We start from the raw sequence: 20,227 nt of genomic DNA, 5'->3' as shown, positions 1-20,227 counted from the left end.
TAATGTTGTACCAAATGCACACTTTGGGTAGCCACCCAGTATTGGCTGAGATGGTGCGTTGCCATTTAAGTCACTGGGTAGCTGAGCAGGCTGCTTTGGGGGAGCGCTTGTTGGGGGGACGGAAGGAGCTGGTGCAGGAGAAACAGTGCTTGCTGGTGCTAAAGGTGCAGTATTGCCAGCTGCTGTCCCTGATGTACTAGCAGTAGCATCATTGCTACTACTACATGCAGGAGCAGGACTAGACTTTTTAAATGCTCTGAAAAATGGATGCATTACAGAGCATTAACTGTTTCTTTGTGAGCTGCTAGAAGCTGGAGCAGAAAATAAGTACGCTTGAACAACAACAGAAAAAACCTGCTGTGATTACATGAAGAAAAACAACAACAGTACAGGACTACAGCCTGGGGCGGGGCTTTACGTAGGGGTCTGTCAGACACAGGTCACTTGTCTTCAGTTTGTCACATGCAGTGGACGTGGGCCAGGGGCGTCGCCAGACAGATTTCACTGGGGCACGTGCCCCACTGTTGATCTGCAGTGCCCCAGTAAAAAAATTTACCAATAAAAAACAACGCTTCAGAGTTTTAAGTCTACATAACATAGACAACAGCGCACATACTACTTAGTATGGTAATTGATTGCTACTGTATTCACTCCAAGAAACAATGAGCACATGGCTAATTAATATGGTAATTTATTCACGTGTGGATCGAGACTTCGGTTGAGAGAGAGAGAGGGGGGGGGTGAGAATCACTGCTGAGGTAGGTAACGTTAGCCAACAACAATTTGTTAATTACATTATTTTGATTTTGATTTGACTCAAACTGTAACTCCTAGATGGATTTAAGAAAGTTATTCGCCCGCAGCAGAGAAGAAGCGGCAGGAATGAGAGATATAAGTGAAGTCCTAGCTAGCTAGGCAACATCATTGTCTTAAGTTGATGCTAAGTTAGCTAACGTTATTCCTTGTATCAAGACAAACATATTCATTTGCTGTACGAGCTGTCGGGGGAATTTCCAATGAACATGAAACATAATGTTGGTTATTGTCTGCTGGTTCTGCATCAATGATGATTTGGAGTAAGCATGTGTGAGTTGAGTGCTTCTCAAATGGTTTATCTTCAGGAAGAAAAACATTTTTCCATATCATCAAGTCGTGAGCCAAATTTTTAAATCATTCAAGTTTATTTCACAGAAAAATAGCTCAGTAGACTTGTCTTGTTAATTGGTGTGACTTTGACTAAAATAATCTTGTTTTGTCACCTGAAAAATGGCTACAGCTAAAGCATCTGGTTTTGTTTCCAGAAAAAATAGTAACATTTCTGTATTTGTTTTCAGAAAGATGGCTGAAAATATCATTTTTTTTTGCCCCATTTAGATTTTTAAAAAATATATTTCCATGTCTGTCCTGAGTCCTCCTCCAACTTGTTAGTCGGTTTGCCTTTTGCTGAAATACTCACTAATAGTCACTAGAAAAATAGAAAAAAATATCTGGTTTTGTTGCCACAATTTGATTTTTTTCTCCCTAAACTTTTTTTTTTCCATGCACACATGTGACTGCGACTCACTGAAAATGACACACAATCCACTTTTATGTCACGACCCAGCAGTTGGGAACCACTGGTCAACTGTATAACAGTTACTGTAATATTTCCATGTCTGTCCAGAGTGATTGACCACTTTGCAAAAATGAAAACGAGACGTTACAGTTTACTTCTCAGAAAATGATTCCCTGAACAGACACAGAACAGTTGTTCATTTATTCTACTACTGTTGCTTTATTGTTTTGTGTATATTTTATAGTTTTGTTTATCTAAAATAGGATTAGCCACATTGCCATAATGGAAATTAAATAATATAAAAGAACCCAGAGATGTAGGGGTGCTTTTTTTTGTTTTACTTTTGTAGATGTTAAATTTGCAGATGATTACTGCAATATATATTTCAAAAAGATTCATTGCTCTTCCTTTTTGCTTTTACCAGTAGCAGTTTAGAAGTCTGGAGTAAAAAAGTGCACAAGTAGGTCAAAGGCATTAGTTAATTTCAGGTGGTTAATCAAAGATCCATACAACATCATCTGATATGATTTCATAGTTTAAAGCACTATTTATGTATTTTTTATGATAAATAAGAGCTAAAAATGTTTTTGCTTGCGCGCTTTGCACACACAATTATTTGTGCCCCAGTTGTGCCCCAGTACAGTCAAGTTGTAAAAAAAAAAAAAAAAAAAAGGAACTCCGTAGCACCGAAAGTCCGCGACGATAAACGTGTTTATGATAAATGTAGACAACTTTTCCTTTTCTTTTACTTTCATACTGCAACAGTGATTGGATGTTTACTGAGGGCTGAGGGGTGTGTGCGGGTGTGTGTCTACTGCGCAGCCTGTGGAATGTTGAATACACGCACAGCGGAGGGAGGGATGGGAGGGAAGCCGACACTACTATATCGTGTGTGTCCCTTTTTTGGCGGATTTTTCCGCTAGTGCAGATTATTTTGTCAACTTGTAATGTAGTAATTTTGTGAGTTTATTAAAATTTTCTTTCTCAAATTTTGATTTGAGGGGGCAAGACATTTATTTAAGGGGGCTCTGCCCCCTCTTGCCCCTGTGTAGAGCCAGCCATGGATTGAACTCAGGACCTTCGTATTGTGAGGCAGACGCAATAACCCCTCTTGCACCGTGCTGCACACCATTTGTCATATTAGCCCAAAATAAATTCTAAATGCTGTGCATTGTCCACACATGCGGTGTACATTTAGTCCTGTCTAGTTAAATGTATTCATACAGCGCCAATTTACAAGAAAAGTAAGGCACTCACACATCTAGCAGGTCAAGGACCATGCACCTCATATGTTGCGGAAAACCAATTGAAGACCACATTCTGTAAGCAAATATTTGGCAACAAAGGCAAGGAAATACTCCCTTTACGGAAGAAACCTTGAACAGAACCCAGATTATGTTGGGTGGCTATCTGTCTCGAACAAGTTGGGTGGAAATGGTGATTTTTTTGTTTAGTTTTTAATATGGCTTCACTCTTGAAATTTTAAAATCACACAACTGGGAGTTATGTACTCATATTTACAGTTTAGAATTTACATTTTATTGTCTTTTTAAGTAGAAAATGACATTACAATGATGTTTTTGTGGCACACAGAGCATTTGTTGGGTGTTGTATTTCCCTAGGGCAGCACGGTGGAACTAGGGTTAGTGCATGTGCCTCACAATACGAAGGTCCTGAGTAGTCCAGGGTTCAATCCCAGGCTCGGGATCTTTCTGTGTGGAGTTTGCATGTTCTCCCCCGTGACTGCGTTGGTTCCCTCCGGGTACTCCGGCTTCCTCCCACTTCCAAAGACACGCACCTGGGATAGGTTGATTGGCAACACTAAATTGGCCCTCGTGTATGAATGTGAGTGTGAATGTTGTCTGTCTATCTATCTGTCTACCCTATGATGAGGTGGCGACTTGTCCAGGGTGTACACCGCCTTCTGCCCGAATGCAGCTGAGATAGGCTCCAGCGACACACGCAACCCCATACGGGACAAGCGGTAGAAAATGAATGGATGGATGGATGTATTTCCCCAATAATTGTTCATCTGATGTAACAGTGCTCCCTTATTGCAGTCATGTTGTTAAACACAAGTATACATATTTGAACACAAATATAAACACAACACTTTTGATTTCGCTACCATTTTTCATGAGTTTAAAGGGGAACATTATCACCAGACCTATGTAAGCGTCAATATATACCTTGATGTTGCAGAAAAAAGACCATATATTTTTTTAACCGATTTCCGAACTCTAAATGGGTGGATTTTGGCGAATTAAACGCCTTTCTGTTTATCGCTCTTGGAGCGATGACGTCAGAACAGGACGTTTCCTAGGTAATAAAGCCGCCATTTTCATTTTCTCAAAGACATTACAAACACCGGGTCTCAGCTCTGTTATTTTCCGTTTTTTTCGACTATTTTTTGGAACCTTGGAGACATCATGCCTCGTCGGTGTGTTGTTGGAGGGTGTAACAACACTAACAGGGAAGGATTCAAGTTGCACCACTGGCCCGAAGATGCGAAAGTGGCAAGAAATCTGCCACCGGACCCCCATTGAATGTGCAGCAGTGTCTGCACATTTTACCGGCGATGCTAAGGCAGACATGGCACAGAGATGTATGGATAACCTGCAGATGCATTTGTAATAATAAAGTCAACGAAATCACAAAGGTGAGTTTTGTTGATGTTGTTGATTTATGTGCTAATCAGACATATTTGGTCGTGGCGTGACTGCCAGCTAATCAATGCTAACATGCTATTTAGGCTAGCTGTATGTACATTTGAAACTAGATACCCACATTTAATGCGAAACAAACACTTACCAATCGACGGATTTAAGTTGCTTCAGTGTCACAAGATGCGAAAGTCCTGATCGTTTTGTCCGCACATTTTACCAGCAATGCCAAGCTATTCGGCCATGCTATGGCCGAATAGCGTCAATAGCTTCAGTTTCTTCTTCAATTTCGTTTTTGCTATCTGCCTCCACACTCTAATCATTCGTTTCAATACATGCGTAATCTGTTGAATCGCTTAAGCCGCTGAAATCCGAGTTTGAATCCGAGTTAATGTCGCTATGTCTTGCTGTGCTATTCGCCATTGTTTTGTTTACATTGGCAGCCCTGTATGACGTCACAGGAAAATCGATAGTGGCTTCGAAGATAGCGAAAATAAGGCACTTTAAAGCTTTTTTTAGGGATATTCCGGGACGGGTAAAATTTCGAAAAAAATTTCAAAAAATAAAACAAGCCACTGGGAACTGAATTTTATTGGTTTTAACCCTTTTGAAATTGTGATAATAATCCCCTTTAACTCAAAGTTTTAAAACTTTCACTATATACACAAAATACCTCTTTCTGCCTCACAAATATTGTTCACAAATCAGTCGAAATCTGAAATCGTGGGCACTTCTTCTTTTCCAAGATAATCCATCCCACCTGACAGGTGTGGCATATCAAGATGGTGATTAAACAGGAGGATTAACATTATGGCGGAGCGGAATGGCGTAGTGGGTAGAGCTGCCGTGCCAGAAACCTGAGGGTTGCAGGTTCGCTCCTCGCCTCTTACCATCCAAATCGCTCCCGTTGTGTCCTTGGGCAGGACACTTCACCCTTGCCCCCGGTGCCGCTCACACTGGTGGGTGAATAATAGATATGGTCACGGTGTATCTGTGCATTCAGAACGCCATCAATAAAATGTTCATTGTCCATAACATATGCCTCACCATACCATTACCCCACCCTCACCATGGGCCAATGGATTCATAACGTTGACATCAACAAACCACTCTCCCACACGATGCCTGCTATCTGCCCTGAACAGTGAAAATCGGGACTCATCCGTGAAGCCAACACCTCTCCAACGTGCCAGACGCCATCATATGTGAGCATTTGCCCACTCTAATCAATGGCGACGACAAACTGCAGTCAGGTCGAGACCCCGATGAGGACGACAAGCATGCAGATGAGCTTCCCTTAGATGGTTTCTCACAGTTTGTGCAGAATTTATTTGGTTTTGCACACCAATTGTTGCAGCAGCTTGTTCGGTTGCCTGGTCTCAGACAATCATGGAGGTACACATGCTGGATGTGGAGGTCTTGGGTTGGTGTGGTTACTTGTGGTCTGCGGTTGTGAGGCCAGTTGGATATACTCCCAAATTCTCTGAAACGCCTTCGGAAATGGCTTATGGTAGAGAAATTAATATTCAGATTACGAGCAAGAGCTTTGTTGGATATTCCTGCAATCAGCATGCCAACTGTACACTCCCTCCAAACCTGCGACATCTGTGGCATTGTACTGCGTGATAAAACTACACACCAGTGCAATAATCATGCGGTTTAATCAGCATCTTGATATGCCACACCTGTGATGTGGGATGGATTATATTAGCAAAGAAGAAATGCTCACTAACACAGGTTTAGACAGATTTGTGAACAATATTTGATGAATAAGTCTTTTGTGTGGATATAATTCTCTCTTGGTTGCTTTGTTGGGTCTGCTCCTGTCTCAGGCCATGCTCCCTCCACCCCAGCGGACGATGGTGTGGAACACCGCATAGGCCACCACAGTGTATATGTTTCTTTTACTTTTTATTCATAGATGCATGTACTGTAGTTGCTAGTTGTATCAGTTCTACTCTTTAATCTTCTTTGTGTTCTTTGATGGTTGATGTTTTCCCTCTTACACACATGTGAGAGGGATGTGTACTATTGCTATGAGTTGTTGTTGTTTTTTCCCTCGGCCTCAGTCTGGACCCCCTCTCCAGGGGCCCAGGCTTAGACCGATTTCTTTTTTATTTTTTTTATTTTATTTTAATCTTCTATTTTTTTCTCCCACTCCTAACACACTTGTTTACCTGTATCTTACCTTTTTTGTAAGGTGCGCTGGAAGCCGGCAGACCCGTCAGCGATCCTGCTCTGTCTCCCTGTAATATCTGTCTGATCTTGAATGGGATCGTTCTGAAATTTTTTATTTTCCTGAAAAAACTCTCCTGAAGGAATAAATAAAGTACTATCTAATCTAATCTAATCTAATCTAAACTAATAAAAGTTTTAGTTTCAACCCATGAAAAATAAAGGCGCAAAAACAAAAATATTGCGTTTCTATTTTTGTTCAGTGTATTTATCCTTAATCTAATTGAAGTTATTCATACATAACCCAACGTTTCCGTCAGTTTTTTAATCTGTTGTTTATTTATTTATTGTAAGTATCCTATTATTTTAAAAGGAAAAAGACACTTTTGGATATGAAATGTATAACACAAATACAACATAATGTACAATAATAACTACAGTAGTTTTACAAAAGTAACTTGCATCATTTACCTTGGAGAGTGGACTCCTACGGTATCTCCTTCCAGCTGCTTCTTTGTCAAACACACCATCAGCAGCTTTTACATATTTTAATGGATAAATGTTTGCTGTTGATGTATTTAAACATTCTTAGCCGGCGTTATACTTTATATTTTCATAATTTTGTTCAGCGTATATAGCAGTCTGTACTTTGAACATCATAATATCGAAATTCTTTCTCTCTCTCTGTCTCTCTTGCTTACTCTCGCTGTCTCTCTCCTACACACACACACACACACACACACACACACACACACACACACACACACACACACACACACACACACACACACACACACACACACACACACACACACACACACACACACAGGCCCAGACAGTGTTTACTTAGTGCAGGCCTTCACAAGGTGTTTTGCAGCATGTGTGTACATGTGCCCCAGCATTGCCGTCTATGTCCAGGCATGCCATAATTAGAATGCAGTACTATTTTTTGGGTGCCCATTCCTCTTTCCTGCTCTCCTCTCCCTTGTCTCAGTCATTCTCTCTCTCTCTCCCCCTCTCTCTCTCTCTCTCTCTCTCTCTCTCAAAACACACTCCAGTCCTCACCTTTGTCCTGCCTCTACATATGTGTATATGTGTGTGAGAGGCAGAGGGTGAATGGTGCGGTGTGTCCACTGACACACACCTCACTTGAACTCTGCTTATAGTGCTATGATCCTGCACTCTCTTTTGTAACCATTTGGACATCTCTGACTGAAGTGTAGCACATGAGACTAGAACTTTAGAGGATGTACTACGTGAAAAAGAAGGTAAATATTCTATTTGTGTGACTTAAGAGGGGTTTGCATGTGAGCATATATTTTTAACTGTTATTCCAATTTCAATGTCCTTGTTCATGGGGTGGAAATGTGTTTCGCAATTTGTTTTTATTTATATGCAGACTGGTCTTTTTCTTGTTGATGCACATAGTGTTTTTGGTTAAAAAAAAGTATTTGAGATGCAGGATAACTCAATTTGTGATCCTGAAAATAGGCCTGGTGGTGTAGGCGTTACAACTTTGACAAGTGTGTCATCCCATTGCGCTTCAAAGCTACAACTCCTCCTTCTCCTTAAACACAGCAGGTGGGTGGCGGGCAATTATACGGCACAGATTAGCCTGGTGTTTTACAGGTCAGCCCAGATAGCCCCAAGGTGGCTGCTGTGTGGATTATGCAGCATAGAGGGTTTTTTTTAGAAAATTTTCCATTTACCTGGACACTGACCTCCACATTGCACCGTGTAACCCGACCTCCCAAGCGTCTGTCTCTCCATCATCTCCATACCTGCTGCCATCTCTCTCTCCTCCCTCTTCAACTCCCTCATTCTCTCCTCTGCTCTTCCCTCACCCAGTCCCAGTACAACTTGCTCAGCAGCAGCATGGAGAGCCTGGGAAGCAGGGCCAGGCCCGCCAGCCCCTACAGCTCCGAGAACGCCTCTTCGGCCGTGCCAACCCCTTCGCCTTACTCTCAGCCCAACTCCACGTTTGAGGGCCTGTCTCCTGCCCCGGCCATCCCTTCCAACACCGACTATCCGGGACCACATACCTTCCAAGTGTCCTTCCAGCAGTCCAGCACCGCCAAGTCAGCCACGTGGACAGTAAGTACGCTCAATAAGCCCTGTTCGTCTTTCACCCCCCCCCATTTTTTCGTGATTGGCCACTAGGCACCCACATATACACATGTGCCCTTGCATGCACTCAAGTCAGCACATGTGCAGGCCTGTCCTGTGCAAGGGAAAGTAACGGATCATTCAGTGATTCATCTTGCTCAATAGTTTGTTCCCAAGGTAAATTTATTGTGATGAATGAAACTTTGGTGCCAAATTTCACATCTTTGTATTGTATGGAGTATCTGGTTTAATATTATAGGTCAATTTATTGTACTATAATTTGTACTTTTTTGTACTTAAGTCCCGGTTTACTTATTCAACTCCATGCAATAATGCATTTGGTTTAATATCCCTGCAAAGAAGCAGTTGGTTCCTGTTTTTTTATTTTTTATTGGTGGGGTGGTGGTACAATAGTACAGTTTAATTTGGGCATGTTGAAATGGTGGGGTGGTGGTACAATAGTACAATTTTTTGCAAATTATCATTAACTTTAGAATTTGATGCCAGCAACACGTAAAAAAAGACGTTGGGAAAGGTGGCAATAAATACTGATAAAGTTGAGGAATGCTCATTAAACACTTATTTGGAACATCCCACAGGTGTGCAGGCTAAATGGGAACAGGTGGGTGCCATGATTTGGTATAAAAGCAGCTTACATGAAATGCTAAGTAATTCACAAACAAGGATGGGGCGAGGGTCACCAATTTGCAAGCAAATTGCCGAACAGTTTTAGAACAACATTTATCAACGAGTTATTGCAAGGAATTTAGGGATTTCACCATCTACGGTCCGTAAAATCATCTAAAGGTTCAGAGAAACTGGAGAAATCACTGCACATAAGCAAAGATATTACAGACCTTTGAACCCTCAGGCGGTATTGCATCAAAAACCGACATCAGTGTGTAAAGGATATCACCACATGGGCTCAGGAACACTTCATAAAACCACTGTCAGTAACTACAGTTGGTCGCTACATCTGTAAGTGCAAGTTAAAACTCTACTATGCAAAGCGAAAGCCATTTATCAACAACACCCAGGAACGCCGCCGGCTTCGCTGGGCCCGAGCTCATCTAACATGGACTGATGCAAAGTGGAAAAGTGTTCTGTGGTCTGACGAGTCCACATTTCAAATTATATTTGGAAACTGTGGACGTGGTGTCCTCCGTAACAAAGAGGAAAATAACCATCCAGATTGTTATAGGCGCAAAGTTCTAAAGCCAGCATCTGTGATGGTATGGGGGTGTATTAGTGCCCAAGGCATGGGTAACTTACACATCTGTGAAGGCCCCATTAATGCTGAATGGTCCATACAGGTTTTGGAGCAACGTATGTTGTCATCCAAGCAACATTATTATGGACGCCCCTGCTTATTTCAGCAAAACAATGCCAAGCCACGTGTTACAACGGTGTGGCTTCGTAGTAAAAGAGTGCGGGTACTTTCCTGGCCCGCCTGCAGTCCATCGAAAATTTGTGGCGCATTATGAAGCACAAAATACGACAACGGAGAGCCCGAACTGTTGAACAACTTAATACATCAAGCAAGAATAGTGAAGAATTCCACTTTCAAATCTTCAACAATTAGTTTCCTCAGTTCCCAAACGTTTATTGAGTGTTGATAAAAGAAAAGGTGATGTAACACAGTGGTGAACCTGCCCTTTCCCAACTACTTTGGCACGTGTTGCAGCCATGAAATTCTAAGTTAATTATTATTTGCAAAAAACACTACATTTTATGAGTTTGAACATCAAATATCTTGTCTTTGTGGTGCATTCAACTGAATATATATATATATATATATATATATATATATATATATATATATATATATATACATCCGTATATATACACTGTATATTTATAAATATTTATATATTTATATATGTATATATTTATATACATCTGTATATGTATACTGTATATTTATACACATATTTATACATATACTGTGTGTATATATATACCGTATCTATACATATATATATATAAATATACAGTATACATATACAGATGTACTGTATATAAATATATTAATACATATATAAACATATACAGATATTTATATATACATCTACTGTGTATATATACTGTATATATACATATGTATAAATATACAGTATACATATACAGATGTATATCAATACATATACATATATAAATATATAAATATATTTATATATACATATACTCTATATATACATATACATATATATATGTATATATATATGTATATATATTTTTATGTGTATATATATATATATATATATATATATATATACATATACCGTATTACAGTGTATGTATACATCGTTAATGACAATGATACTTTTTAAATATGAATGTGACTCAAATGCTTATTAGTATAATTCAATGGTCACTATAGCAAATTACCTCTACCAGTCTAAATACTGATAGATGTTACCCATCAGAAGGAACAATACAATTTTAATGGGTAAAACCTTTATCTTTTTAAATTACAAAAAAAAAAATACACACATTCTTTCCTACAATAACTTCAACTTCTACCTGACTTGCTTTTTGGCCCCCAAAACAGGAAGCGGGGCCTCATGTTGCGACGGTGTAAATAGATTTATATCCAACCCCCAAACACGCACAGGCCTCAGCTCCCATGAACTCCTGTGAAAAGGTGTCTCCGGCTATCACACATTTGACCTGCGTAAAAAGACAAATGGGATACAAACTGCACTTCCATCACTCAGCATGAGCGTCTATTCAAGGAGCTCATCCATGTTTGCGTGAAGGTAACCATGCATGGTGGGCTTCTTCGCGTATACCTTTCAGTGTTGTAAGAAGATCCCTTTTTGGCCCTAAGAGCGTGACCTCTGACCTGCTGCTTTTATCCCGTTGTTTCTTTCTTCCTCCGGCTTAAACACACTTAAACCTGTCTACTCTGGCGCATATGTAACCTCTACCCTTTTGTGTTCGGATGGAGCTCTTTTTCAAAATCACAAATTAAAGGACAACAACAAAGGTGATCGGGACGAAAGATGAATGAATGTGGATTTTGGCTGAGCACATTCTGCACAGTCATGGATTTTTTTAAATATGCCGAAAACCGGTCACAGCCTCTCAGTAGTAATCTGCCCATCTCCCGGCCATGATGTTTTGATTTTCCAGTTATCGTGAAAATAAATGAACTAATAACAAAATAAGCACAATATTCAAATACAATATTCTGCATGTCAAATTTTTAATCCGAGTATTTTGCTCCCCTTTGCAATAAAACTGTATAGTTATCAGCTTTGGTTTGCAGTTACACTGTAGTTTATAAAGTATTCCAGTGTGTATTTCATCTGCTTGAGCTTTTTAGGCAATTACATATTTTATTATTGAGAATAATGTAGAAAAAGTACTGTGCAGAAATCTCAAATATTTCAGATGCCTCCATGCCAAAATTGTTGCTTTTTATTTTTAATCTTATTGTTATATTTTCTATTTTATTTTAATTTATATCCCCATTATTTCCTTTTTAATTCGATTTCAATTCTGTACACTGCTGCTGGAACTTTAATTTTCCTGAGGAAACTCAATAAAGTACTATCCATCTATCTATCTATCTATCTATCTATCTATCTATCTATCTATCTATCTATCTATTAAACAGGCGGATTCGAAAGAAAAAGACTGCAGATTTATTGCAGCTTTAATTAAATTGCCTTTAATGATTTGTCGTTATTTCATTATGAAATTGATACAATGACAACTCAACATGTGGTCTTACATATACAGCATATGCATATATAGGCTCATAGAGAATGATTGCTGTTATTGTATGCATTTCTGTTTTCACAAAAAAAGCACATACAGGTATATAAAACATGACGACAATTCATGTGAGACGCTAAAGCTGTCAGGTAATCCAAATTATATATTCAATAAACGTGACATTGTTGTGTACTAATGAAAGTTAACTCTTATGAACACATAAAAAGAAGAATGAGATGAGCAAACTTGTGTTTTCAAGGCTTGTGCATAGTAGAAGGGCCTTACAAACATTATTCCCTCGTACTGTGTCTGTGCTTTCTATGGTCCTGTATGGCAAACAGGTGGCAGGTGTTGTTTATTTAGACTGGCCATCACACATAAAATCTGCAGCTTACTCAGTGATGCAAGGCTTTTTGCAGGGGTCCTCAAACTATGGCTGACCAGATCCGGGCCACCAGCATTTACAATCCGTCTTGCGGTAGGTCTCAAAGATGGTATTTGTCGACAATATATTGGAACTATTGAAAACGTAGTCCACGCACCACACACAATTCAAAATTACACCCGCTTAAAGGCCTACTGAAACCCACTACTACCCACCACGCAGTCTGATAGTTTATATATCAATGATGAAATATTAACATTGCAACACATGCCAATACGGCCTTTTTAGTTTACTAAATTACAATTTTAAATTTCCCGGGAGTTTCGTCTTCGAAACGTCGTGTAATGATGACGTGTATGCAAAACGTCACAGATTATTAGGAAGTATGAGCACTGCGCACACACACAGCTAAATGTCGTCTGCTTTAACGGCATAATTAAAGAGTTTTTTGGACATCTGTGTTGCTGAATCTTTTGCAATTTGTTCAATTAATATTGGAGAAGTCACAGTAGAAAGATGGAGTTGGGAAGCTTTAGCCTTTAGCCACACAAACACACGGTGATTCCTTGTTTAAAATTCCTGGAGGTGAAACTTTCCTATGGATCAGAGCGCGGTCAAGCCAACATGGATCCCGACCAAATGTCAACCAGCAGGTTTCAGTGAGAAAATTGTGGTTAAAAAGTCAGTTCTTACCGGAGAAAAGCTGGGCTTGTGCCGTCCATAGCTGCCGTCGACTCCCCTGAGACACTGCACGTCAAGACACCCGTGGAGACACCCCTCCGACTATCAGGTACTATTAAACTCACTAAAACACTAGCAACACAATAGAAGGATAAGGGACTTCCCGGAATTAACCTAGTAAATGTATCTAAAAACATCGGAATCCGTCCCAATCCAATCGCGTTTTTTTTTTTTTTTACTTTTTTTTCTTTCTAGTCTATCCTCAAACATGAATCTTTCATCCTCGCTCAAATTAATGGGGAAATTGTCGTTTTCTCGGTCCGAATAGCACTTTTTGTTGGAGGCTCCCATTAAAAACAATGTGAATATGCGAGGAGCCATCAACATGTGACATCATCGTCTGCGACTTCCGGTAGAGGCAGGGCTTTTCTCTTAGCACCGAAAGTTGCGAACTTTATCGTGGATGTTCTCTACTAAATTCTTTCAGCAAAAATATGGCGATATCGCGAAATGATCAAGTATGACACATAAAATGGACCTGCTATCCCTGTTTAAATAAGAAAATCTCATTTCAGAAGTCCATCCATCCATCCATCCATTTTCTACCGCTTATTCCCTTCCGGGGTCGCGGGGGGCGCTGGCGCCTATCTCAGCTACAATCGGGCGGAAGGCGGGGTACACCCTGGACAAGTCGCCACCTCATCGCAGGGCCAACACAGATAGACAGACAACATTCACGCTCACATTCACACACTAGGGCCAATTTAGTGTTGCCAATCAACCTATCCCCAGGTGCATGTCTTTGGAAGTGGGAGGAAGCCGGAGTACCCGGAGGGAACCCACGCATTCACGGGGAGAACATGCAAACTCCACACAGAAAGATCCCGAGCCTGGATTTGAACCCAGGACTGCAGGACCTTCGTATTGTGAGGCAGACGCACTAACCCCTCTGCCACCGTGAAGCCCCATTTCAGATGTCCTTTAAATCCATTACAAGGCTTGATTGGTCCTTTGCAAAACACTCTCCAGTCTCCACACTTTGCCATGTTCGATGCATTTTAGCTGCCCGATATTTCTGATGTAATACACAACTTTAAGGTTGTTGTGTGTGTCTCTAAGTGCGTGCGTGTGTATTTTGTGTGCGTTTGTGTGTATGTTTGGGTGTGTGTGTGTTGGCACGCGCAAGTTCACATGACAGTGTATTGGCAAATTTCCTCAAAAATCTGGCTTTATCGCAGGTAGTACTGTATATCTACCTTTTTATCATGTTTGGCAAACTTCACACTTCAATGTGGTATTACATTTATATGCAGACTTAAATCGCTGTGGTCGCGGTTCCCATGTGAGAGAATCTGTTTAAACCAATTTACTTTTGTGCTTTATCTATTTACATTAATAAATACTTATAATTACAATACAACCCTAATATGTGTGTGTGTCTGTGTGTGTGTAGATATATATATATATATATATATATATATATGTATATATATATATATATATATATATATATATATATATACATATACATATATATATATACATATACATATATATATATATATATATATATATATGTATATATATATATATATATATACATATACGTACATATATATACATATACATATATATATATATATATATACATATATATATATATATATATATATATGTATATATGTATATATATATATATATATATATATATATATATATATGTATATATATATATATATATATATATATATGTATATATATATATATATATATATATATATATATATATATATATATATATATATATATATATATATATATATATATATTGACGTCCCACTGGGGTGAGTTTTTCCTTGCCCTTATGTGGGCTCTGTACCGTGGATGTCGTTGTGACTTGTGCAGCCCTTTGAGACACTTTTGATTTAGAGCTATAGAAATAAACATTGATTGATTAAATGATATATATATATATATATATATATATATATATATATATATATATATATATATATATATATATATATATATATATATATATATATATATATATATATATGTAGTACAGGCCAAAAGTTTGGACACGCCTTCTGGTTTGCTTTTTTTTCAAGACTATTTACATTGTAGATTGTCACTGAGGGCATCAAAACTATGACACCTGTGAAGTAAATAAAAACCTTTTAGGTGACTACATCTTGAAACTCATCGAGAGAATGCCAAGAGTGTGCGAAAAAGTAATAACAGCAAAGGGTTGCTATTTTGAAGAAAGTAGAATATAAAACACGTTTTCAGTTATTTCAACTTTTTTTGTTAAGTACATAACTACACATGTGTTCAGTCATAGTCTTGATGCCTTCAGTGACAATCTACAATGTAAATAGTCATGAAAATTAAGAAAACACATTGAATGAGAAGGTATATATACATATATATATATATATATATATATATATATATATATATATATATATATATATATATATATACATACATATATATATGGTAAATGGGTTGTACTTGTATAGCGCTTTTCTACCTTCAAGGTACTCAAAGCGCTTTGACACTAATTCCACATTCACCCATTCACACACACGTTTACACACTGATGGCGGGAGCTGCCATGCAAGGCCCTAACCACGACCCATCAGGAGCAAGGGTGAAGTGTCTTGCTCAAGGACACAACGGATGTGACGAGGTTGGTAGAAGGTGGGTGTAGAAGTGAATTACATTTATATAGCGCTTTTCTCAAGTGACTCAAAGCGCTTTACATAGTGACACCCAATATCTAAGTTACATTTAAACCAGTGTGGGTGGCACTGGGAGCAGGTGGGTAAAGTGTCTTGCCCAAGGACACAACGGCAGTAACTAGGATGGCACAAGCGGGAATCGAACCTGCAACCCTCAAGTTGGTGGCACGGCCACTCTACCAACCGAACTATGCCGCCCCAGGGAACCTACAGGTTGCTGGCACGGCCACTTTCCCAATTCCGCCACGCCGTCCCCCTTTGTATATACGTTCGGTCAGGAAAAAACATAGAGGCTATATCATCCCTATAAGCCTGTTTTGCAGGTTTCCCTGACCTAACGTATATTACGCTGTACCCCTGTATTGAGCACTGTATAACAGATAAACCACAGAAACCTTGACTATATATATACATATATATATATATATATATATATATATATATATATATATATATACACATTTATACATAGATAGATAGATAGATAGATGATGGATGGATGGATGGATGGATGGATGGATGGATGGATGGATGGATGGATGGATGGATGGATAGATAGATAGATAGATAGATAGATAGATAGATAGATAGATAGATAGATAGATAGATGGATGGATGGATGGATGGATAGATAGATAGATAGATAGATAGATAGATAGATAGATAGATAGATAGATAGACAGACAGACAGACAGATAGATAGATAGATAGATAGATAGATAGATAGATAGATAGATAGGTAGATAGATAGATAGATAGATAGATAGATAGATAGATAGATAGATAGATAGATAGATAGATAGATAGATAGATAGATAGATAGATAGATAGATAGATAGATAGATAGATAGATAGATAGATAGATAGATAGATAGATAGATAGAAAGATAGATAGATCCTGGACTAATTTAACTCAATGTGACCCCGTAGTCAAAACGTTCGGGAACCTTTTGGTTTTGGCTACGAGGATGCTGCTTTAACAAGGAAAAGATGAAAACAATGCCCCTTCTTAAAGCATATGAGTAATAATGTGTCAAAGACTTTGCCTCCTTCTTGACCAGTGGAGCTGATTCCGCAGCCGAGTGTCACCCCCGCCTGAAAATGACATAAACACCTCTTGAAGCTTTTTTAAAAAGTTTGTGTGTCTTTGTGCGCATTCGTGTGTGAGTGTGTTAGTGTGTGCGTGTGTGTTAGTGTGTGCGTGTGTGTTAGTGTGTGTGTGTGTGCGTGCGTGCGTGTGTGCGTGCGTGCGTGTGTGTATGTGGGTAGGTGGGAGTGATGGTGGTGGGGGGTTGTGATGAGTCGTGGTTGCAAGTTCCTACATGCACTGCAAGGCGGCCTCGTCAGAAGCTGCTCTTCTCAGCTATTAGCTTCTCTCCGATAGGACGCAGGTTCCAACACGCCCCGCGCAACGCATCACTCTATTAGTTTTCAACGAGCATCCTCTGCAACCTGAACATGACTGCTGAGGCCTTCCTGACAAAGTCTATTGGCTCATCTAATTACCTATCTATCCTATATAATTCCCCTCTTTGATCCATTCATACATTTACATTTAAATACAGTTTTGACTGAATAATGAATAACGCTGCATTAAATATGATTTACCTACACCTATTCTTTGTTCAGGGTAGTATAGTATATTGTTTTAACTTGCTATGTTGGTGAAAATATCCTTATAAGGGCCACCGCATTATTTCCCAGTCCAATACAGAGTGGGGCAAAAAAGTATTTAGTCAGCCACCGATTGTGCAAGTTCTCCCACTTAAAATGATGACAGAGGTCTGTAATTTTCATCATAGGTACACTTCAACTGTGATGGACAGAATGTGAAAAGAAAATCCAGGAATTCACATTGTAGGAATTAAAAAAAATATATTTGTAAATTATGGTGGATAATAAGTATTTGGTCAACCATTCAAAGCTCTCACTGATGAAAGGAGGTTTTGGCTCAAAATCTCACGATACATGGCCCCATTCATTCTTTCCTTAACACGGATCAATCGTCCTGTCCCATAGCATAAAAACCGCCCCAAAGCATGATGTTTCCACCCCTACGCTTCACAGTAGGTATGGTGTTCTTGGGATGCAACTCAGTATTCTTCTTCCTCCAAACATGACGAGTTGAGTTTATACCAAAATGGATACATGGATGATACAGCAGAGGATTGTGAGAATGTCATGTGGTCAGATGAAACCAATATAGAACTTTTTGGTATAAACTCAACTCGTCGTGTTTGGAGGAAGAAGAATACTGAGTGGCATCCCAAGAACACCACACCTACTGTGAAGCATGGGGGTGGAAACATGCTTTGGGGCTGTTTTTCTGCTAAGGGGACAGGACGATTGATCCGTGTTAAGGAAAGAATGAATGGGGCCATGTATCATGAGATTTTGAGCCTAAACCTCCTTCTGTCAGTGAGAGCTTTGAATGGTTGACCAAATACTTATTTTCCACCATAAATTCTTAAAAATTCCTACAATGTGAATTCCTGGATTTTTTTTTCACATTCTGTCTCTCACAGTTGAAGTGCACCTATGATGAAAATTACAGACCTCTGTCATCATTTTAAGTGGGAGAACTTGCACAATCGGTGGCTGACCAAATACTTTTTTGCCCTACTGTAAGTAACTGTATTAAACCATTGGAGGATGAGGTAACTTCTTGTCAGGCAAGTTGTTTCTTGTATACAGCTGTATATGGATGGCGATCAGGCAATTATCACCCTGTTTCCAGGGGCCTGCCAAGACCTGCCCCTGTGGACCACAGTGAAGTGACAGAAAGATTTTCAGTTTCCAACAATGAGGATGCAGTACATTTGATTATTTTTTTCTTCTAGTCAGACAATATTTTAGGTACGATGGATGGAATTTCAACCCTAAGTAACCGCATCTGAAGTAAAAAATCCCATCCATTGTACCTAAAATAATGTTTGACTAGAGGAAAAATTAAAAGTATTTGAACACAAGAACATAACGAACCTTTTTCAGCTACTTTACAGGATATTCCTGTTGATTTAATGAACCTGCGATGAGGAAGTGACTTGTCCAGGGTGTACGCCGCCTTCCGTCCGAATGCAGCTGATAGGCTCCAGCACCCCCCGCGACCCCAAAAGGGACAAGCGGTAGAAAATGGATGGATTTAAAAGACAGTCATTATTTAAAAAGTGTATTTTGTAAAGCAGTTTCAAGAAAAAGTTAAAGTTAAATTTAAAGTACCAATGATTGTCACACACACACTACACTGCAAAAAGTCAGTGTTCAAAAACAAGAAAAAAATAAATAAAAATAAGGGGTATTTTATTTGAACTAAGTAATCTGCCAATAGAACAATAAACTTTGGCTTCTCAAGACTTTCCAAAACAAGCAAAATTAGCTAACCAAAATGAACCCAAAAATACCTTAAAATAAGTATATTCTCACTAATAACAAGTGCACTTTTCTTGGTAGAAAAAAAAAAGAGACCTTTTTGTCAATATGTTGAAAAATATTCTTAAATTAAGTAAATGGTAGAGCGATTATCTTGACATAATGATATGCGCTCAGCATTACATTTCTTGAAACCAGCAAATTTATACTAAAAACGAATTTATTGTTCTTAATGGAAAGGCAACAAGGCAACCGCCTGTTACTCTTGGGGTCTCCTAGCCGCTCAGGCAAATCATACGGTCTAAAAATGCATTTTTCCCTCGATAACATGACATCATCGCGCCAAGCGCGTTCTCTTTCAGTCATAGTGCGCATATATACAGCCCGGCCCCCGGGCAAAATTGTTTTAATTGTAATTTTGAGGAATTTATCTGAATGTGCATGAACTCTTTCTGTTCAAAACTGTTTGAAATGTCAAATATTAAATGTTTGAATACTAACTGTCAGTTTACTCTACTGTGCCAACTGTACTACTATAGGAGTACGTATTTTCTATTGTTTCATTGAAAATAAAACAGTATAGTCCATTTGGCTGTCATGTGTATAATTATGAGACACAATTATGTCAAAATCATGATTTTTTTTTCATGCTTAAAATAAGAAATTATTACTTTGAAAAGTAGTTTTACACTTGTGAGTGTTAATGACACAGCTTTGCATTAGTTGTTATTCTAGTTTCAAGCATGTTTTACTCAATATTGTCATGATCCGCTGCTCGAATCATGTCATATTCTGGTTTTGTTCTGTTTTTGTACTACATCCT

The 20,227-nt window shown here is 38.9% G+C and overlaps 1 protein-coding gene across 4 annotated transcripts in view; it reads left to right on the top strand.

Moving 5' to 3' along the window:
* The window catches only part of tp73 (tumor protein p73), a 64,211-nt gene that overhangs the window by 21,668 nt on the left and 22,316 nt on the right, over positions 1-20,227 (top strand). For 3 of the 4 annotated variants that reach the window (XR_009807190.1, XM_061903767.1, XM_061903769.1), the window contains one exon: positions 8,242-8,487. Coding sequence is in view for 3 of the 4 variants with exons in the window: in XM_061903767.1 (XP_061759751.1) it covers positions 8,242-8,487 (246 nt within the window). In the remaining variant the exon portion in view is untranslated. Of the gene's footprint in view, positions 1-7,412; positions 7,662-8,241; positions 8,488-20,227 lie in introns of those variants that run through there. The other variant, XM_061903768.1, reaches the window with a different exon arrangement.

This window comes from Nerophis ophidion, linkage group LG06, assembly GCF_033978795.1.
Source record: "Nerophis ophidion isolate RoL-2023_Sa linkage group LG06, RoL_Noph_v1.0, whole genome shotgun sequence".
NCBI lineage: Eukaryota > Metazoa > Chordata > Actinopteri > Syngnathiformes > Syngnathidae > Nerophis > Nerophis ophidion.
This window is presented reverse-complemented; position numbering and strand designations above follow the sequence as displayed.